Source organism: Mastigoproctus giganteus, chromosome 5, assembly GCF_048544385.1.
Source record: "Mastigoproctus giganteus isolate SK-2022 chromosome 5, ASM4854438v1, whole genome shotgun sequence".
Classification (NCBI taxonomy): domain Eukaryota; kingdom Metazoa; phylum Arthropoda; class Arachnida; order Uropygi; family Thelyphonidae; genus Mastigoproctus; species Mastigoproctus giganteus.
The window spans coordinates 6,113,683-6,137,384 of NC_143579.1; the positions used below are offsets into that span (position 1 = coordinate 6,113,683).

At 34.6% G+C, this 23,702-nt stretch overlaps 1 protein-coding gene across 1 annotated transcript in view; it reads right to left on the bottom strand.

The window, feature by feature from the left end:
- Window positions 1-203: 203 nt before the first annotated feature.
- LOC150085143 (BCAS3 microtubule associated cell migration factor-like) overlaps window positions 204-23,702 on the bottom strand; it is a 345,830-nt gene continuing 322,331 nt past the window's right edge. The window contains exons 21-22 of the mRNA XM_090373846.1: window positions 10,826-10,988; window positions 204-259 (exon numbers count right to left, since the gene is read on the bottom strand). Coding sequence (XP_090229972.1) covers window positions 10,840-10,988 — 149 coding nt within the window. The 3' untranslated portion in view covers window positions 204-259; window positions 10,826-10,839. The remainder of the gene's footprint in view (window positions 260-10,825; window positions 10,989-23,702) is intronic.

The window sequence follows — 23,702 nt, forward strand, 5'->3', positions numbered from 1 at the left end:
CATTATTATGATTATTACATTGGAAAAAAATGTTAAATTAAGGCAAATCTGTTACCAGTGAAGTTTTATATTTCAATATTTGTATGATATGTGATAAGATCTTATCATTAATACAAAGAATTTAGTGTATTGCCACTTTGATAATCTGCCATGAAAAAATCTTACACAGATAAAAAAATCTTATATATTTTACACAGACGAGGAAGCACATTTCAATTTGAAATCTTTCTCTCACTTGCTGATGAAGTAGTAAGCAATCCTAAGGAGGGGACAAAATAAAAATTCAAATAAATATTTCAACTACTGAATCAAGAAATTCCTTAAAGTTAATGAGATGAAAAATACAAAATAAATTTTATTTGCCATAAACTATGTGAAAAAGCAAATGCGTTGTTGTAGCGAGAGAAAATTCAGACTGGTACACAACACTTATTAGTGTACACTGTTTATTGTAATCACAGATAACATTATCATTGAAAAAATGTTTTTGCCTTATCACAGTTTACGCATGCAAACTACAATAAGGAAAAAAAGCAGTAGTGATTATGTAGCATCCTGACATCCCAAATTATCCTTAAATTCTGTTGTAAGCCCAGTTACTTCGTACAGTTCATGTGGTTGTTGGTTGCTACTCCATGAAAGGAAGTATTGTATCTGTTTTCCTAATGATCTGACTGTTTTACAGTAAAGCATTAATCCTTTTCAAATCCTTCATTTTAATATTATTTTTATTTGTTTGTATGGTTTTCCAGAAACACTATGACAGTTTAATTTTTATTGATGACTTTCTCAAAGAAATAGGGGCCAATCAAAGTATTTTATTCTATTTGATTTTCATGTTTGCTTTCTGTCCACTTCCACATTTTTTATATACATATTTCTGCTTTGCATCAATAAACAGCACTGAACAGCTGTTTATTGTTATCAATTAAGCTGTGTTCAGAGTGATCACAATAAGTAGCATTTATTGTATTGCAAAAATGAAACCAAACTTCATATTATAAATACAAAGAGCTTAGTAGTGAGTAGCTGAAAAGTTTAATAAACCTTATATGTACTATCTGTATCCAAATGATTGTAAGGATTTGGGAAACGGGACAGTGGCCATCAGATTGGAAGAAATCAATGGCCACTGAACAATTTTTGGCAAAATTGTTCTTAAAATTATACTAAACAGAATTTCAAGGAAGCTTGAAGAAGAAATGCCAGAAGAGCAAGCAGGTTTCAGAAAGGGCAAAAGTACCAAAGATCAGATCTTAAGTCTACAACTGATTATTGAAAAATCTGATTGTGTTCAATATGAGAAACTATGGGAAATGATGACTAATACGGGGGTTCCCAATCCACGTAATTCAGCTACTATACCAAGAACAGGAAGGAACTTTAAGAACCAACATGGGAAACACAGACCTTTTCAAAATCGGTAAAGGTATCAGGCAGAGCTGCATCCCCTCACCTCACCTTTTTAATCTTTATGCCGAAGATATCATGTGTGAAGTTTTGGAAGATTTAGACACTGGCATCAAAATTGGAGGACTGAAGATAAACAATCTTTGTTATGCAGATGATACTACACTAATTTGCAATTGCAAGGATCATCTTAAAGAAAATCTGAGGAGAATATATGAAGCAAGTAAGAAAAAAGGATTGTTTCTGAATGTGAGTAAAACTAAAATTATGGTGATTGGTGATAATCTCAGTTCCAGCAGAGTGAAAGTTAATGGGCAAGGTATCAAAAAAGTTGATGAATTTGATTACTTAGGGTCAAGAATAAATAAAAATGGTGACTGCTCAAATAATGTAAGGAGACGACAGGCAATTCTAAAACATTGGTCACTGATCTGAAAAAGTTATGGGGAGATCAAGGTCTGCCCCTAAAGACAAAACTGAGAATCATTGATTAGTTAATTTTTCCAGCTGCCACTTATGAATGTGAAGGATGGAATCTGAAAAGAGTTAACAGGAAGAAAATTGAGACATTTGTAAGAACTAATAAGTGGATATTGAATAAAATTTGCAGTCTTAAAATTCTTCTTCCTAGCATCCACAGAAGAAAACTCAAATTTTTTGGACACACAGTAAGGAGGGAAAACTTTCTGTTGAAGAATATTTGTTTTGTTATTTGGTGTTTTAGGAGCATTAGCAACTAAGGGCATTTTGCTCCGGGGATATGCGGTGGTCATTCCCTGACCTTTCCGCATTCTCCGTATTTGGTGGTCATGTTAAATAAAATATAATCTCATCATTAAGTTATTTATGGAAATTGGATAAACACTTCCCGCTTATTCTCATTAAAGTCATCAACTTCCTGGAATGACTCAATCAACATGAGCTTTAAAGAAAGTTGCAACAGATTACTTACTCTTTAACTCTGGTACCACAACTTGATTTGTTGTATGCTAAATAAGTTCTTGTAAAAATTTTGCCTCAAATTTTTTTTTCCCCCTTGGCATGTAATTCATAGACCTTTTTTCTGAATTTTGCTTAATGTTTTATTTTAATTGTTTTAGTAGCAAAATTCTATTTACTAAAGAAAATCAAAGAAGGGTGCACACAGCAAGAGAAAAAAAAATCAGCTTTGTTTGTTCCTCCCCCCCCCATCACTAGAGGACTCCTCTGCTGTATTCATGGTTTTAATGGAGTATGCCTTATATGCCATTTACCTTTTTCTACTTTGCATTTTATTTACTAATATTTGTTGATCTATTTGTATACACAAGCTTGTTGTACAACCTGAATCATATAGTGAATATAACATTATGGAATGGCTCCAACTGATATTGTGAGCAATAAACTGATATTTATTTATCAGAACAGAATTGGTAAAAAAACTGTCTTAATTGTTACCATAATAAAATATGCAGCATATGATATGCCAATGCAGGCAGTCCTTGCACTTACAACCTTATGTTAAAACATATTTTTCCATTGGAACAGTGATATAAAGAGGGAGTATGTTAATAACACCCTCTGACACTTCAAGTTGCATTCTACGCCCATCTGTACTATTAGGGGTGTCTGAGTCATAAGTGAATTAATATATTTTCACAAAAAATGACTTGTAATATGTATGCTGACAAACATTTATATAAGACATAGGAAAATGAACTGTTTACGATGGTATAAACAGTTTATTCCAATCAAGATTTACAAAAATCAGTGAGGCTTCTAAAATTAATGAAGGACTTACAAAAAATATTGTAAGGTTAAAGAAAATTATTATCTTAGCTTGTTTATGGGCTTTATGGCACAAAGGCAGCAAGGCCATAATGCACCTAAGCATGGTAAAATTAAATGTGAAATTAAATGAAAAAAAAAATTAAATGAAAAAAAAAATTAAATGAATGCAATATGAACCATCATTAAAGTTTGGACTTCATTGTAGAGTTGTACCTATTTGAGAAAGGTAAAAATTTTAGCCACATGTGACATATCAGCTACGAGGTGAGTAAACTAAGAGAGGTATTCATCATGAAAAAGGATGCAAAGATAGCTTGTTGGGACTATTGTATGTGAGGTAATTAAGTATATGCTGACAACTAGGTATTGAAATTTGGGCACTGTGGTAGATCAGTGGCTTCAAGTAGATAAAGATGTGTTAGGTGTGTGGCCTATTCATATAGGATGCAAATTATTGAAAGTCCATTTATCGATAAATGATTGAAAAAAATTTGAATTATCAATAATTATCGATAAATTTTCTAATTAAATTAGCTGTCCCATTTATAGAAGAAAAACACAAAATTATACAAACAGATTTTAATGAGTTCATTCCACATTGTGACAGCCATAGTTATTTAAACAGATTTTAGTTTTTTATCCTTATTAAGGAAGTAACATTTCAAAAAACATAAGGCATTAATAGTGGCTGGAGAGAGACTGCATCGAATCTTATGAAAATTCTCACTGAAGAAAATGTATGCTCTGCTTCACAGCTTGTAGGCTTGATGGTCCTTAATGCATCGTACAATCGACCTAGATTTTCGCTTCTCTTTTTCTTTACTTCGTATATTGTGAATTCACTGCCTGCATTGAACATAGAGGACTTACTTAAGGACTCAGAAGTTTTTGATTCCAATTTGTTCATCTCATGATAGAAGTATTTTTTGAAATCCTCCTCTTTGTCGTCTTCATTTACGTTGCACTCATCTGGAGTTTCTTCCACACTACTTATATCCATAAGAAGTCAGGAAACAATCGTAAATATATAGAAGTGGCATATTTCTTTAAGGAAACTGGAGAAGACATCTTGAAAGTGTCAGAAATTTGTTCATTTATAGCTTTAGGATTGAAGATATCAAAAAAGGGAACAGTATTTTGAACTCTTCTTGATTCATACCGTTGCTTGAGAGAAAGATGCATTTTACAAGCTATTCCACTCTTTTTCTTTGCCAATTTTTTAAGAAGAACATCATAGATTTGTCTGCTTTCAATAAGTTTGCATCTTCAGAGCACAAAGAAGTTAACACTATTTCAACTGGCCTTAAGTGTCACACAGACTCTTGACTGCAGTCCAATATTTTTCAGAAAATTCTTCAAAGCAGCAGATTTCTAAAGCTTGTGTGATGCAGGATTTCAGTTTATAAAACCTTTTGCACATTTCAAGTAAATTGTTCCAGTGAGTTCTGACATCAAGGATTAATTATAACTCATTTCCATGTTCTGAACTTTCCGCAAGTTCCTGATCAAACCAAAATAATCGTCTTCAAGTGCCAATGAATGAATATTGTCTTCTTTGCTGTCTTCATGAACATCATATTCGTAAGTCTCTTCATCTACTTCATCTTCCTGATCAGTGACATTTTCCTTATAAAGAACATCCAATACATCAAGATGAATGCCATGCGCCAAACATTCTTGATGTTCTGGGAGTATTTCTTGACCAAATGCATTGTCGGTTGTAGAAGCCATGATGTGCTCATTCATGTCGAGTCCGAATTCTTTTAATCTGATATTGACCAACTCCTTACATTTAGCGCTATTTAGTGATCCTCTGATTAATATCATTCCCAAAGACCAATGGACATTTACGTTCATAAATCTTTTATTTTGAAGAGACATATATTCATCTAGAGTGAGGGAAAATCGTTGATCATTTTTAACTTTCTCTTTGAATAAGTCAGTTAATTTCTTTGTCTTTTCCTCATAAAATGAAATAACCATATTTTTTACTGTATTAAGACAAGTTGGTGGAGGTTTATTGTATTCATTCCTTCATTTTTTTAAACTATTTTGTAGTCACTTTTTGCAATACGTTTAAAACTGAAACTATCAACACTAGCCATTTTGGAGACTTCTTTCATTGAAAATTTAGTTTTGTAGAAGTCAAGAGTTTTCTGTCTTTTTGTTGCCACTTCTGCATCATCACTCAAATCAATATGGTGAACATTCTTTATGTGAAAGGTCAATCCTGTTGTACTTCCAGCACATTTTAATGTTTTATTGTTTATGTTACACTTAGCTTCAACACTACTAGACTTAGTAAAATAGTTCCAAACATTTGACTTTCTTGGCATTATTAGGCCTATATAAAAAAAAAAAAAAGTAATTTAATTATATACTCTGTGAAGAAAACGTTTTGAATGAAAAATAACCACACTTCTTATGTTTCCACATTATGAATAATTAAATTTGTTGCACTTCAACCAAATCTTGCACTTTCGCACTTTGATTAATTACTAATTAGACTAATTGTTGTTGTTTTCGGTGTTTATGAATGATATTGATGATGGGATATCAAGTTTAATGTCCAAGTTTGCAGATGATACAAAGGTTGGCAGGGTTGTTAAGGACACCACTGACGCTATGTTGCTGCAACAGGATCTGGAAAGGTTGAACAGATGGGCTGAGAGGTGGCAAATGAAGTTTAACATTGACAAATGTAAAGTACTACATATGGGAAACAGTAACCCCAGAGCAACGTATCAACTCTGCGGTACTACACTGACAGTGGTGGAGAATGAAAAGGACCTGGGGGTAATTGTGCAGGCAGATATGAAGTTTTCTGAGCAGTGCAGCCAAGCTGCAAGAGTAGCTCATGGTGTCTTGTCAATGATATACAGGAATTTTTCTAGCAGGGATAAGGAGGTGATTATTCCCTTGTATAAGGCAATGGTTAGGCCACATCTTGAGTACTGTATACAGGTCTGGAGGCCTCATTTCAAGAAGGATGTAGAGCTGCTGGAACGGGTACAGAGAAGGGCAACAAGATTAGTGAATGGAACAAAGGGTTGCTCTTACGAAGAAAGGCTTAAGTTTTGCAAATTACAGAGTCTGGAGACTAGGCACCGGCGAGGTGTATAAGGCTTTGAATGGTTTGAGCATGCTCAATGCCAATGGGATTCTTCATCTTGCTCAGAATAATCAGCTCAGAGGGCATAAATTCAAATTGAGGAAGGACGGATGTCGGATAGATGTGCGGAAATTTGCTTTTGGCCAGCGGGTGGTTGGTTGGTGGAACTGACTTCCATCACTTGTTGTTGAAGTTGATAGCCTAAACAAATTTAAGGCTCAACTGGACAGGTATTTCGAGCGAACGGAGGGGTGAAATGGGAGTGGTGTGTTTTTTTTTTTTTTGGCTGATGCTGAATAAGCTTGCTTTCTTGCATCATATGCCTCTACTAATGCTAATGCTAATTTTTACAGAATCAGTAAACTGAGAACATGATTCTACAAGAGCCTCTAAGTAATATTGAAGGGGTGCAGCATTCCTTATAGTGCAGAATTGAAATCGATTAGACAAATGACAGAAATTGAAACAAAATCACAGAATTGAAATCAATTAGATAAATGATAATAAACAGACCACCTTATGCAGCGTATGTAACGTGAGTAACTGACAGCTAGAGGCCCCGTAGAGGGCAAAACAAAACAACGTTTTCTATTACTAATAAATCTCATTTGCAAGAGAAAAGTTGTTTATTTAGCCTAAACTTGAAAAAATCCGTAAGTGATCTAAAATTATCGATAAATTTGAGCGATAATTATACGATAGTTGACTTTCATTTATCAATAATATTTTATAGATTGTATACACTACCTATCAGGCACCTCCGTAGCCAGATGAGCACGAGCAGCAGTGTGTAGCATACACTTCTTGATTAGACCGGGGTTCGAGCCCCGTGACCACCAAATACGGAGGATGCAGAAAGGTCAGGGAATGACCACCACATACCCCCGGAGCAATATGGCTTTAGTTGCTAATATTCCTAAAAACCAAATAACAACAAAAACACTACCTATCCATAGTTGACCTAATACAACTTCATGTCTATCCTTGCATTTGTCTGTGCAGGTGCAAGGAGGTTTTATTTGCTTCAGCATATAGACTGTGAACTGGTGATATACAGTATACCCCTAGAACAAGATGAAGAGCACTATGGTATATAGGATCAATCCAATGTAAGGAAAATGGTCTAGCAGAGCTTACAGACTGCAGAGCCAGAGTCTGGATGTTACCATATTAATGCATAAAAACATTCTGGATTTATGTGTCTTAAGAAGCCAAATATTTTAAGAGGGCTATTTGCCACAACATGGTGAAAACCTAGTTTCTTCCCCCCATGTATCAAACAGAAAATTAAGTTCTTACATTTCTCAATTAATAATTCAAGTTGTTAAGACTTTATAAGGAGTTACTGATTCAACTAACTCAGATTCATCATCAAACTTATATTTTTTTTTAACTGGGGAGACTGTTTTCATTGATAATTTCTCAAAATATGATGCTATAAACATCCTTTGATGCTACTTCAAGTTGAGCCCATCTGTACATTTTCAGTTAACTCTGCAACAATCTCTGTAATACACTGGAAATAAGGATTCAATTTTTCCCCAGGTTAATTGGGATCACCAATGTTCTTCACTGTATGGATATGTTAAAGCCTGCCAAAACTTCTTTAGTGCAGGTAGTTCTCGACTGAGTTAATTCGTTCCTAGCGCGCCCTCGTAAAGTGGGAATTTATTTTACATACACATAAGGTTAAAAATAGGGGTTACATCATCAACAATGAAATTAGTTAGCTAATTAGTTTATGTTTAAACAATGATTGATTTATCGAAAGAAATGAAAATGTAGCCTGTAAAATCAAGCAAATTATAATAATAGAGAAATTATTTATATTATATTTATGACTTACAAATGTCAAAGCATGTTTATTCTTCATCATCATCGACTAAATGCACACTCGTTGATCACTCATTATTGGCTCGGCACTCGTTGGTTTGTTGCACAAGGAGTCATTTTCTTCAGAAATGCTTCAATAGGCATTTGTTTCCAAGATAGTCTTATCTTTTAATTATAAATTTCACGGTTGCATGCATATATTTTACATCCCATTTTTGGCACACAAATTGCAACTAACATGATTCGATTGGAGTAACGAGTTTACGAAGCTTAAAATAAAAGGAATGAAGAGAAGATTCTGATTTATCTGTGTTTTTTACACAATTGAATATTTCAGTAAAGGGGAAATACATTTCACCATAATAACGTAAAAAACCACAGAATTCCAGCTATCAGTATTTTTGCAAATGCAAGATCGAGTTTATTACCCATTTATAATTGCATGCAGTAACAGAAAAGCCCAATAAACCGGAAAGCGCAAATTGTTTTTATTGTTTTCTGGTCATGATCTCCAGAAATGTGCTTTAGAAAAATATCACAAAGGTGTTCAAAAATTGATTCTTATAACATATGATAACGATGAAAGTGTAGTGCATTTTTATGATTTGAATTGGTAACTAATACAATTTACATGCCCATGACCTTTTATATGGCCTTAAGGTCATGCTCGTGACCTTAAAAATGACATTTTAGAGAGATAAATAGCTTAGTTATACAGTGAAAATTTCAACTTCCGAGATCATGAAATGAATTACCAAAAAACAATGTGTTATTGGGTTCACAATATGATATTTTAACAATACGATGGTGTCTCTGGAACTGATTAATATCGTAAAGCGGTGTACACTGTATTGTACACCGCTTTAAACATTCATTTTTTGTAATTAATGTTCATATTTTCGATTTTGTTGATACGTTGAAAAAAAAAACTCGTAAACCTGGGGAATTCATAAAGCAAGAACTGCCTGTATTAGATATAACAGTGCAGGATTTTGCTGCACCAGACAAAAAAAATTAATAAAATAACTAAATATATAAAAAAATAAACAATAAAAATTAAAAAAAAAAAAAAATATATATATATATATATATATATACAGTCGGACCTCTCTTTAACGAATTTCCATATAGTGAATTTTTGAATGTAGCTAACTTTTTTGATTTCCCCTTGGTCATTACAATAAAAATAGTTTCTGTACAACGAAGGAGATTTCCATATAACAAACTTATTTCAAGAGACCTGGGTACACATTGTTTGCACCTATGGCCTTTAAGCAATAAAGCTGATGTGTGAAAGCACAAATTAAAAATTAAGAGCTAAAACATTCTACAATTTAGTGGTTCCCGTAAAACCCTGCATGAGGAAACTGGCCAACGACGGCGCAGGATAGAAAAAGATGGAAGGTTTTGGGAGCGGCCTTTGCCCAGCAATGGCTAAAAAGAAGAAGTAAAACCTATACAACCAACACGGACCACTCCCAATGGAGTGCCAAAATGGCTGCCTCCTTGGTAACACGTGATGCAAATCGCTCCATGAATATCAATAGTTTTAACCAGTCTAAAACAGCGCCAGCTTTCGGATTAGCATTAGCATTAGCATTAGTAGAGGCATATGATGCAAGAAAGCAAGCTTATTCAGCATCAGCCAAAAAAAAAGAAAAAAAAAAAAAAAAACAACCACTACTCCCATTTCACCCCTCAATTCGTTCGAAATACCTGTCCAGCTGAGCCTTAAATTTGTTTAGGCTATCAACTTCAACAACAAGCGATGGAAGTCTATTCCACAAACCAACTGCCCGCTGGCTAAAGGCGAATTTCCGCACATCTATCCGACATCCGTCCTTCCTCAATTTGAATTTATGCCCTCTCAGGTGATTATTCTGAGCAAGAGGAAGAATTCCATCGGCATTGAGCATGCTCAAGCCATTCAAAGCCTTGTACACCTCTATCAGATCACCTCGGCGATGCCTAGTCTCCAGGCTCTGTAATTTGCCTGGAGACTAGGCATCGCCTAGTCTCCAGGCAAATAATTAATTAGTGCCATACAACAGTTTTTAAGGAAGAGGAACTCAGTGGTAAGATCCGTTTCTTGTTTTACTAGGCCTTTTTCATATCCAACTAGTAACAACAGTAATAGACATGTGGAAGTTTGCCTTTAGCCAGTGGATAGTTGACTGCTGGAACAAACTTCCATCTGTCGTTGTAGAATTTGATAGTTTAAATAGATTCAAGGCAGAACTAGACAAACATTTGGAGTGAGTGGATGGGTGAAATGAAAAGGGTGTGTTTTTTTTTTTGGCTGATGCTATATAAGCTTTCTTTCTTGCATCATATGCCTTTGCTAATGCTAATGCTAATGTGTCTGCCCACCTTGGCGGCATTGTTCTAGAATTGGAGAGTGTGGCAAACACATATTTCTGCTGCTACCACAGTTGAACTGAATAGTTTTCAGTTGTTTTTTTTAGTAGTGAATGTCCTGTCATCAACAGAACCCATATCTGATAATAGTCAAACACAACAGTAAAATCTCTGCACATCAACTTCCATTTGAGTTCTTATCAGCCTCAGGCTGTATCAAGAAGTTCATGAAACCACTTGTTTATTAAAATGATCTCTTAATAAAATTAGACATACTCTAACAATAATTAAATTAACAATCCAATCTAATCCTACTTATTTTTTACTTAAATAATTTCTTACCATTTTGCTGCAAGCTAAGATGAATCTGGGGATCCTCCACAACTAGGAAATACAAGAACTTGTTCCATTGTATGAGGCGGTGAACTACGTGTATCAAATGCATGGCTTACTGAGCCAGAATGAGAACTACTTGAACTCAGTTCTTCGTAACTGCCTTGAAAGTCTAGCAAATAAAAATGGAATATTGTTAATAAATAGAGAATTATCTATGATATAAGGTTCAGCAACTTATATGAGAAATTTATAGTTATGGAATCCTCAAGTATTTGGTAAAAGAAATAAGATAGGTTAAAATCCATTGCTAACTTAAAAAATACACAAACATGTAATTATGAAAACTACTCTTTAATCTGCTGCAATAATTCCTTCTACAAGTAATTCAGTTTTTTATTATTATTATCAGTTTATTTATCTAGCACCCCTATACAGACATTATTTAGGAGGGTGGCTAATACCGACATCCTACAACAAATTAGGCAACATTGAAAATCAGAAAATACATAAGAATAAATAAATCAATAACTACATCAATAGTCACTTGACACAAAAATTGTTCATTACAGATGATCAAGAGTTCATAGGCATAAATTCCACAGAAATGTACACTCTCCTCTTCATTAAATTTGTAGTGTAGTATACAAGTCCACTGCTATCAGCTTCCTGCAGGCTTTGTCATGGCAGTACCTGTTCGGGTCGATTTTGAAGTCCCTAAAGAGCTCCAGAGTATTGGCAGGAAACATCCACCTTAATCCCTCCGTGTGATGTAGAGCGTTTCAGAGACTATGAAGGTAGTAGAGCCGGGTCCCAGGGTGTGGCCTGACCACAAGATTATCAATTTGTGGAGCACCTAAACTCCCAGTCAGAAGTTGTGCAAGAGTGCTGATGTTATGCATGGCGACCATCTGTATCCATGGAGCTACGTTTAAATTTGTATGCAGTATGGATTTTGAAATTGTAAAGGGCTTCCCGGCAATCCTATTCAACCACCGGAGCACCCAGTATTCCATGCTGAGAAACTTCCTAATATAGGTATTTGGGGCAGAAGACCAAATAATTAAGGTATAGAGGGAAACAGGAACAATACATCCTTGGTTGTACTGGGTCACAAGTTGTTGATTCCGAATCCCAGTTATCTCCTGTCTTACAGCCCAAATGGCAGCGAGAGTTTTTGTTCTGAAAGTGCCTTTCAAAGGTAAGGTCTTCATCCCACGTCAATCCAAGGTCAGTGTAGGTGCTGACTTTCTTAATCTGTGATCCATTTATACATAACTCAATTCTATTCTTTATCTTCTGATTTGTTATTGTCAGTTGTGCTGACTTGTCAGAGTTTAGCCATAAACCTATTTTACCTAAGTATAAATGCAGACCATGAAGCTGAGCATTGGCATGGGAATTGACGTTGGATGCAAGGGTGAGTTAGCTAGAGACAACAAAATAACTAATGTCATCAGCGTATGAAATAAAAATAAGATTCTGGGATAGAAAAGGTTCCAGAGCAGCCACAAAAGCAAAGCTGATAAAACACCTCCCTGAGTGAGAGTGTATTCTGCACAGAATTCTTGATGTTGTACAATTAGGTTTCTTGGCTTCAAAATGGTTTTCTTGCAATAATGGAAAGAAAACTGAATTACTTATAGAAGGAAACTTCTAACTATAGGCACAATAATGACTATACTGACTACAGGTGCAATAATAGGAGACAGTGTAATTATAGCCTGGTCAAAATGATGCAGGGAAGCAAGCTTATACACCATCAGCAAAAAAACACAAACCCTTCCACAACATTAGATGGCACTTTTTATAATTTTTTGAAAAGTGACTGCAACACGAGGTCCTGTCAAATCAATATCTACAAGATTGTATGAGTGTTCATAGGGCAATCCCCATTTTGTGAAGGGTGATCTCACAAGGAGGGAGAGATCCTGCCTGGATTTGTGACTAATTATGGGCTTCACTGAAGAGGCCTTTAAGAATTTCTCCAGTTAACAGAACTTGAGCACAGACTTCTCCAAATGAGAGCAACAAATGATGAAACTACTATATAGTCAATAAAGATATTATCTTAACAAATAAAACATATAATGCAGAATCAAAAAGTGCAAGTTCTAGGTGACCACCTTTTATGATGACAAAATTAAAATATTTTCATTATTTAATAAATGGACACAGAAAATGAGGCATACAAAGGAAAAGGATAATAGGTTAGGGGCTACAGAATCATGAACATAATTTCTATCAGCTGTTACATTTTTATTCTCTTCTCTCATTTCAAAATATTATCTTTAATATTTATCATTTTTTAAGAATGAATGGAATTATATATAGGCAGTACGAAATCCGGCTGTCTTATTTGGTTTGCAAATCATAACTTCTTCAGTCCTCAGGTTTAAGAAAGCAAATGCTTTCCTTATAAAGGAAAGCTTTTGTCTTACTTTTTTTTGGGGGGGGGGAGTGTAACAAAACCTCTCTTCATCTCTAATCTAAGGTATTTTAAAACTACCACAGGAATGGTAAATATACGATATACAATGCAATCTAATATGTGATAAAAAAAAAAAAAAAAAAGAATTATAACATTCAGTCTCAAGATGGGAGATTTTTTACTTTTGTCCAGAAATATAGAAACCTAACCTCTCCCTCTCCCTCTCTCTCTCTCTCTCTCTTCCCCCCCCCCAACCCACCCAAATTGTACATTTTCTATTTCAGCACTAACGTGAAACATATTCTTGAAAGGATTTATTTTTGGCAGACTTCAGTAAATCCTGCAACCATCAGAATTTTGGTAAGGAATATGTGGCTTCAGATTTTTAATCCACTTGGAGAGGAACCACCCTACTTTTAGAACTTTTTCTTCCAATTTGACAAAAGAAAAACTGGATATTTTTGTCAAGCAACCTTCAGAGGTTGAGTAATTAATCACAATAAGAAAAAAGCTCAAAAATGTTTCTGCTCTTTTCAATCCAGATTCCATTGTTTTGCAAATCATGGGTCAAAAAGGTTGTCAGGAAAATCAGCAAAAAAAGTGCTGATTTCTTGATACATCTCTCTCTCTCTCTCTCCCCCCCCCCCAACTCAAATTGTATATTTTCTATTTCAGCACTAACGCGAAACATATTCTTGAACTGATTTATTTTTGGTAGACTTCGGTAAGTCCTGCAACCATCAGAATTTTAGTAAGGATTGGGCTCAAAATAGCTAAAAAAAAAACAAGTTTTTACCTGCCAATTAAAATATATTTTGCACTTTTTATTACTATGATGATACTATTTCAAGGTTTGCCATTCTATGTCTCAATTTTATTCTCATTCAACTCAATACTCTCCTGCAATCAGAGTAAGGAATCGGTATTCAAGTGCATTCAGTCTCTAAGAAAGATTTTTTGTCATTCCAAACAAAAGAAGAGTATCAATTTGAACGAATAGAAGTAGCAGCATAAGTTTAATTAACTTAACACATAAAAATTATTTGACTTTTTATTTATTATTAACTCTTTTCACATTCTCTCTTAAAGGATGTAATATTTTTGTTTCAAACTAATAGCACAGTTATTATTTGTGTTTATCTGATGAAATAGATGAAGCTATTTCTTACTTGGACTTGGAAATTAGTCAAAAACGACAGTTAAAATTAGAAGTGAAATTTTGCTGCCACTGTGTTTGTTGCATTAAAAAAAACACTCTACTGAATATTCTTTTATGCAATTCTGTATGAGTATAATATTATAAGTTTTTTTTATTTTGTTATAAACTATAAATTTATACCATGCAGCATGTACTACCATTGGATAAACTGGAAATACACTGAGTTGGCTTTGCATTAGCAATATCTCCGTGTGTAGGAATGGAATGGTCTGTGATACTAGTGTAGGCTCAAAGTTGGGAACAGCTTGACATAAGATTGTAGTGTACACATTGTATATTTTTTCAGTTTTTTCAGTGTCTGAAAGGAAGAATGGGTCAGTGTTGAGATCTTTCCAACTCTGGAAAGAGACTATGTCATTTGATACTATGTCCTCCCCATGGCTGCCCAACTCGCCTGAATGATTGTGGGGTGAGATATGCAGGTGCTAGTGTCTTGACAACAGCCAACATGGTTAAGTGCTCCCATTCTAAAATAGCACTAATCTACTGTGACTGGCTCAACAGCAAAAAAAAAAAACCAGCCAAAGGTCATACAAGGGATGGTCACTTATGGTTGACACCAATGGTGAGCATTGTGTCATTTCATAACACAGCTGCAATGCAGCACATTGGCCCAGTTAATCATCCAGTAAAACACAGGAATAGGAAGACCAATATCCATATCTTGTCAATCAATTCACTAGACATTAGTTCCTATAGGGTATGACAGTTGATGGTAGTTATGGGTACCCATGCTCACTGTGAGACACAAGAAACTGCACCATGAATGGACATGTCAGCACCAATAATGGACCATCAAAAAAATTTCCAAATGTGGAAATCTGTCACCTGGTTTGATGACTCCCCCCTTCTGATTCTATCATGCTGAATGGCATGTCTCCATTTGGAGAAAGCAAAGTGAGGCCTGTTGGTTTTTGGCAGGCTGTTCAGCAAGATGGTGGTGGTGTTATGGTTTGGGGAATGTTTCTGTGCCATGCTCTGATCATGTTTCTGTGCCATGCTCTGATCATGTTTCTGTGCCATGCTCTGAATTCTCTGATCAGGGCCACATTAATGCCACGGCCAAACTGGCCCAGCCATGGCCAGAGGCCTCACCCAAAGAGGGGCCTCATTTTCAGTGTAAATATTAAAGGGGCCTCAAATTTAAATATGGCCGGGGGCCTATTTCGTTCTTAATCTGGCTGTCTCTGATCACTGTTAATCAACAGCTTGATAGGAAATTCTACCTTTGATCGTCGCTGACCAAGTACACCCCTTCACAATGACGGTGTATCCACACAACTCTGGGATGGATCTAACAAGACAAAGTGCTATGTCACAAGGCTCAGCAAGTTGCTAACTGGTTTTAGGAACATGGCAAATAATTCTCTGTTCCACCCCCCCCCACCATGGCTGCCCAACTTGCCTGATCTTATCCAAATTGAGCATGTTTGGGACCTACTCTAAAAGGACATTTGATACTATGACCACCCATCTAACAATGTCAGGGATTACTGGACACATTGTGCAACATGTGAGAAGCGCTACTACAGGATGCCCTGCAGAACCTTGTGGAGTCCATGCCAAGACACGTAAGGGCTGTATTAGAGACAAAAGGTGACCCCCACAAGGTATTAGGTAGGCATTGCTAATGCATAACCAATTCAGTGTAGTGTAGCATTATAATCATATTTCATATCTATTAGTTTAGTGTGGTATAGTAACTTAAATTTAAAATAAAATCATGCCTCACACAAGCAAAGTGTTCACACACCAGTAAGAATGGTTTGGCTAGGGGGAAAATTGCCAACTGCAGCTCTATGAACCAGGGTTTTATGTATGGTACCAATAGCATAGAGTATAAAATATGCTTACTGCATGTTTATCATCTGTAGCAGGATGTGGTACAATCAAAGGGGATGCCTTTGCTTGTCTTTGTGTGTTTTTGATGCATGGGAGTGAGGAGAGATTAAGCAAAAATTCAGTGTTCTGATGGATGAATATAAGAGCTTGAAGAACAGGATTCATACCCTTGAAGGAACTAAAACAAGAAACTCATCAAGTGCTCGGCTAGCCAGCTGAATGCTAGAGCATACACTCCTGCATCAGATAACAGTAATTCTGATGACAGAAACCACTGGTCCCACATGGCATAACTACTGTCAATGACAACATTCAGGGAAACAGGTAATATACTGTGCAAAAAGGTAGGTGAAAGAGGAACAGAGTATGCCTACCAGGGGCAAAAGTTAATGATGTAGAACTTATCTTTTAAGAGCATAAAATATAATTAAAACCAACAGGTACAATATCATGCTGTAAATGTTGGGTACTAGTGATATTAAAAATAGCAGATCTGAAGATACACTTAATGGTATAGGGAAATGTCTAGAAAAGGCTGTGGGGTTAGGATTAAATTTGAAAATGTCTGCCCAGACATGACAGGAGGAAGTACATGATGAGAGTCTTGTCAATCAATTCACCCCTGGAGAGATTGTGAAGGGTCCATGGGGTAAAATTTTTTTTCAGAATGGTTTGTGCTTGTTAACAGAAGAGACTATTTTTACAGGGATGAGATACACTTAAATTACTAACTTGCTGATGCTACAGTGGCAAGCGCTAGTTTAGGAAGGAGGGGATACAAAGACTAATAGTTTAATGTAGCCACAAGCAGAGGTGAAACTGATCCTTGCTGTGCTTATATTGAGACATGCAGCAGCCTGAAAAGCAAGGTGTAGTGGTGGATTACAATGCCTGCTGGAGTGGAGTGGGGGCCCTCACTGAGCAAGCAAATATGGGCTGTGTTAGGATTACCAGGAGCAAAACCAGTACATTACCAATAAAGTAAATCTGACGTACTGGTTAAGTCATCAAATGCAGACTTACAGAGACTTCAAAAACATGGTGCCACTAAGAATTTGAATATGGCAAATACAGTGTTTTAAAAAAAAAAGGACCTTTTTTTTTTTTTATATATTCATGTTTGCAGTTCCTGTCAAAGTACGGCAATCTGTGATGTTGGGTTATGTTGTTTGTTATATGACTGGCCTTGTAATCCAGATGACTGTAGTATGTGTAGCTATCTGATTAGAGAAACTGGGGGCTTTGCAAGCTAAGGCAGATTATTAAGAGTCATTGGCTAAGAATTCTTTGCTTATGTAGAAAGAAAGGGATGAATGACACTGATCCACTAAATATGAATAGCATAACTACTAATGATCCCGTTCAGGTTGCTGACAAACTGAATGAATATTCTGCATCTACATTAACATGTGAAGAAGATACCCGAAGTATAGCAAGTTAGAAGTGGGAGCTAAACTTGGAAAAACAGAGAAACTTATTGTCTAAGTTTGCAGATGACACAAGCATTGGCAGGGTGGTTAATGACAGGCATCAGGTCATACTGTTGCAAGAAGACCTAGAAAAACTGGACAGATGGGCTGAGAAGTGGAAACTGATAAATGCAAAGTAAAATATAAGCAGCAGTAATCTCAGAATAATATAACAATTGGCTGGTATGCTATTTATCCAAATTCAAGATGGTGGGAGAAGAAAGAAACCTAGGGGGTTATTGAGCAGTCTGATTTGAAGTCCTGTGAGCAGTGCAGACAGGCTGCCAGAACAACTCATCTTATGGGATATATAGGAATTTTGCTAGCAAGGAGAAGGAAGCAACTATCCTGTTGTATAAGGCAATGAATAGGTTGCATCTTAAATGCTTACAGGCCAGGAAGCCTCATTTTAAGAAGGATGTGGATCAATTGGAACGGGTGCAGAGAAATGCAACAAAATTAGTCAAGAACATAAAAGGGTACTCCTAACATGAAAGACTTCAAGTTCAGAAAATTGTAAACTAGGTGGCTAAAAGGAAACTTGATTGAAGTGCATAAGGCTTTAAATGGATTGAAGTAAACTAAATGCTGATGGCATCCCTACTCTTTTTCAGACAATATACATAAAGGGACATTAATTTAAACTGAAAATGTATTATTGTGGGATAGATGGGCAAAAATTTGCTTCCAGTCAGACAGTCATTGATTGTTGGAACAAACTTGCATCTGGCATCACAGAAGTGAGTAGTCTAAATAAATTTAAAGAGGAATCATAGATGAATTATTAGAGGGGAGAGTCAGATGTCGTGTGTAGGTTTTTTTTTTTTTTTTTTTTTGGCTGATACTATATAAACTTGCTCTTTTACACTATTTGCCACTACTGAAACTACAGGTCTGGAAACCTCTTTTAGGAAGGATGTAGAGCTGTTATAGTTACAGAGAAGAGCAACAAGACTGATGAGGGGAACAAAGAGGTGCATTTACCAAGAAAGGCTTCAGCTCTGCAAGTTGCAGATTTTGAAGACCACGCACCTGTGAGGTGTTTAAGGCTTTGAATGGCTTAAGCACACTCAGTGCTGATGGGATTCTTTCTCTTGCTCAGACTATTCTTATGAGGGGACAGAAATTCAAATTGAGGAAGGATGGTTGCAGAACAAACGTGTGGAAGTTTGCCTTCAGTCAACAAGTGGTTAATTGCTGGAACAAGCTTCCATCCATTGTTATGAAAGTGCATAGTCTGAATAAATTCAACGAAGAAGTAGATAAAATATTGGAGGATGAAATGGGATTTTTTTTTGTATAAGTTTGCTTTCTTGCATCATTTGCCACTACTAATACTAATTCACCAACACCTATTGTCCAATGTTATGTAATGATTACTGTTATAATATTGATTCTATATTAAAATATTCATCAAATCCTTTCAGTAACAAAGCAAACAGGATTAAGCAGACACTCAGACAGTAATGCCAAAATATGATAATTAACTCAGTGACAGAAACATATTAGTGGCAAATGCTCAAAGACCAGAGTGGCTTGAAATGAATATCAGCCATGGCTGAAGTTTTCGTGACTCAACTGTTTATTACTATTTCACAAAAAAACAAGTAATAAACTGTTACAGAAAGTGCGGCCAGTGGTGTTTTGCCAACATGGGTAATCACTTTCATAGTCCAAACTTCCTACTTTTGACCTCACTACCACTGGCTTAACCTGCCAAGCTAAAGAAGTCAACTAGTGCCAATTTCTGCAGTGATTGGAAAATAGAGAAAAAAAATTAATAAACCGATACAGACACATATATATGAATACCTGCTGTTGATGTGGTCATGTAAATTACAAATATGCATTGAGTGTATGAAGAAACACTTGATTCATATTTATGTATGATGAGGATGTGCAACTGTCCCCTGACAGAGTTGAGCATTCTTAACTACAATCTTAAAACTTGGTTTGAGCGTGAGACCCTTGGTATAAGACCCTTTTGATCATTTCTTTCGTCTTCTTCTTTATGCAGCAGAAAGATGTCCTTAGAAGGGAGATATTTGGTTTGTCATTTATTGTCAAAGTAGATAATGAAATAAATGACCTCACAACTCTTGCTATTTTAAATATTCAGCTTTATAGAAAGATACACACCATTCTTTGGGAATTGCAGAAGTGTAAATTTCCTTATACATTATATTACTATATTGATTAAAAAAAAGAAAAAAGTAGAAACTAGTGGAGTGCAATAAATAAACAAATATGCACAAGTAGGTAAATAATCTAAAACACTGATATATCAATGATGGTTAAAACAGAAAGTAAAAAGAAAATAAATTTAAAAAAAAGACAAAAATTTATCCAATTCCATATAAAATAAAGTATTGTAAAGCTTTCATTAAATCTAGGAATTTGCACTATATTTCTTAAATTTAACATTAGCCATAATCATCAAGACTTATTAATTATAATAATTAAATATGTAGTCAAATTGATTCCTATATAAATATATTCTCAAAACAAATTTAAATTTAATTACTGTAACTTCATAAACTGAGAGGGCTTCAATGTTGTGTATGGTGATGGTTGATGTGGACCATTACAGAAAATGCTCTACAGAAAAACTCTATATAAGATACATATCTATCATAAGAAACAGAAAAAACTATGTACTCTGAGAACTATTCTGTACCATAAATTACAGAATACTTGCATATGTTTCAAACTGTATGCAGTGTGAATGCGATGCCAAACACACAGAACTTACCATTCCTGTTCTCCATTTATTCCTTCTACTTCTGTTCTGTTCCCTATTATATTACAGTCTACAGAAATTCATTTCTAATAATAATAATATTTATTTCTTGTCTTTTCAGCCTTCATCCCATATGTGGTACTAATGTACTATAGGTTCTTATAGTGCTTGTTACTGTCATAAATAAAGTGTCCCTATTCTGTGCAAAATTAATTAAAACTATTTACATACATAAGTAAAAGCCATTTGATAAAAATGTCTAAGTAAAAGTAAATGCACAAGTGAAGGCCAAAGTATTGTGGCATCTAAATAAATAAATGATTTTATTACCTAATAAAGATGCAATACTACTTTTTTCTAAAACTTATTTAATGCAAATTAAAAGTAAACAATAAATAGCATAACACGATATTATGCATGTTGACATCTTCAAGTACACTATTCTTGGAGGAAAATTAGTGTAAATTGTGAAAATTTTCATTTTTGCTTTTTTTTTTTCTGAGATTTCAATATTGAAAACTTTACTATATAAATTTGATAAACCTTGCCATAAGCATAAATTATGATTAGACATGCAGGTTGATTTTTTATTACCATCTAATAGAAAATAGACCAAGCTATGGAATGATGTAAGTACATGGATGTCACTGTATTGTTATCACAGCACAGAGATAAAATTTCAAGATTTACTCTAAAATATCAGTCAAATATTTTAAAATAAGTCCAATATGCAAGAACTGATATTAATTTTGATAACTTTTCTGTGTAATATCAAGCTTGCTGAATGAAGATTTTGGTATAACGTTTAAGCAGTGTGAAGCATATTAAAATTCAATGTGTTAAAATAATCTATCCACAGATTAATAATTAAATTTTAAATTTTCTGTTTATACTCCGGCACGACAACCAAGTCAGTAGAGTTTACAATAAATCGTCAATACAAATATCATATTTAGTAGTCACGGGCTTGAACCCCAGTCCATTTAAGGAACGCATGCTATGCACTCTCGTTCCTGACCACCGGCTACGTCAGGCCTGAATTTTTCTAATAATTAAACTTGTGAAGCTTAATGCATTACTGATGGTAGAGTAACAGCATACTACCAACCTCTGGATAATAATTTATGTTATAAACGTAGCTACTATACACTATCACTGATTCCAAAACACTTGTTTTTTGAATTGTTATAAACAGACATATAATTATAAATACACTGTTTATAAATAATTGTTATAATATAAAAAATTACTCAGACATTCAAATATTAAATTTTTATTACATCAAAATATTTGATCTACACAAGACAGGTGTATATACATACCACTGTAAATAAATAAATAAATAAATAAATCTTTATTGTGAAGTAGAATTTTTCCTCACATAGCCATATTGCCAACATATTAACAATATAGTCATGCCAAAGTAGATGAAACACAGCAAATGTGTAAAATCTGCCACATGGTATAGACTTGGTTACTTAAAATATCTTTCTTTTCACAGATAAAGAAAAAACTGAAAGGTCATTAATGTGAGTAACTGGCCTTAGCTGCCAAAGCATGGGAGACACTGAAGAACAATTTGAAATATGATTTATGGCATTCATTCATTTATTTATTAACCACAAGATATAATTACACTGTCCTAGACAGCCCAGATTGACCAATGGGACTTACACAGAAATATATTTTCATTACAAACAAGCAATTACAATTAAGATACAATTATCAGCAATATCAAAACATAGTAAGTGGTTCAATAGGGTTAACTGATCACAAACAAATCACATGCTGATTGCACAATGCTTTACAATGAAAAACAAGACATCAGACAATAACCAACACAAAATAATCAAACAACAACTATCAAAAATACAATCCATAACATTCAGACAGGCCTGTATGATTATTACACAATGATCAGGTAAACAATTAGAGTATGTGGCAATGGACTTTCAGCTCCATATTAGAGTTTGATTGATATAGAGTTATGTTGCACATTTATATCATCTTTGTGTCATAAACTATATGTTGTGAACATTAATAAAAAGCAGAACAAATGCTGTTTTGCTATATAAAAAATATTAACATTCAGAACACTTACAACAGTGGTAAAAAATCACAATAACTAATAACTTTGAAAATATGCAGTTGTTGTTATTATTGGTTTTATCGAAAGGTAGAATCTTAGGCATAACACACTAGCCATATTGTGCTAGCATATTATGTCACAGAACACAGACACAAGTGTGTCTGTGTTTATAAACTGGTCTGACCAATGTTTTGGCTGAAAAACTAAGAATGACTCATGGGAAAGGGGGGTTCTACTTCCTCTGCTAACTACAAGCCCAAAATGAAGAAATATTTAAGAAATTCTCCAGCCTCTGATGGCATTCAAATCGAAAAACATCTTCTAATGAATGGCAAGGGACAAAACCACTATTTGGGTGACCAGGTAGGACTCAAAAATGTGTATAAATCATTAAAATTATCCAAAATAATTCCTTATATATTACTAGGCTAACATACTTTATGTTCAATGTTCTGAAATAAAACACCATTCTACATGAAGTTGAATTTATTGCAAAGCAGATACACCATGCAATAAATTATCAGATAAATAAAATCTTAAATTAGCACCGCATAAAAGTGTAGTATTTTTCTCTGTATAATGGAGTTATACCAAAATTGCAATTATTCTAAAATTCTAATTTAACAACCAAGTTTCCATGATGTATACTGTCTTGGAATGGCATTTAAAAAAAAAAAAAAAAAATGCAATTTAAGAATTCAGCACTCTAATGTGTTTTCTTTTGTTAGTCTTTTTTTTTTTTTTTTTTAATGTTAACTGAGAAACTTAAAAATAACTTAGCAGAAATCTGTGGTAAATGTTTTACAGTTCAGTTGATTGCACTTTCACATAACTAATTTACAAACAAATGAGCGAATAAAATTTTAAAAAATAAATAAAAATATTGAATAAAGTTAAATTACATGCTGCCATAAGTAAACTGAAGGATTGGTACTTATATTTCTAGGGAACAGCAGGGCATACTGGTGGTACTAGATGAGAAAGATGCACAATAGTAGGAAAGAATATGAACAGCACAATGCAGTGTTATTCAGTTTCTTACAATAGCACAGCAAAAATTCACTGCAGGAAAAGGTGTATACCAATAGCTGCACAT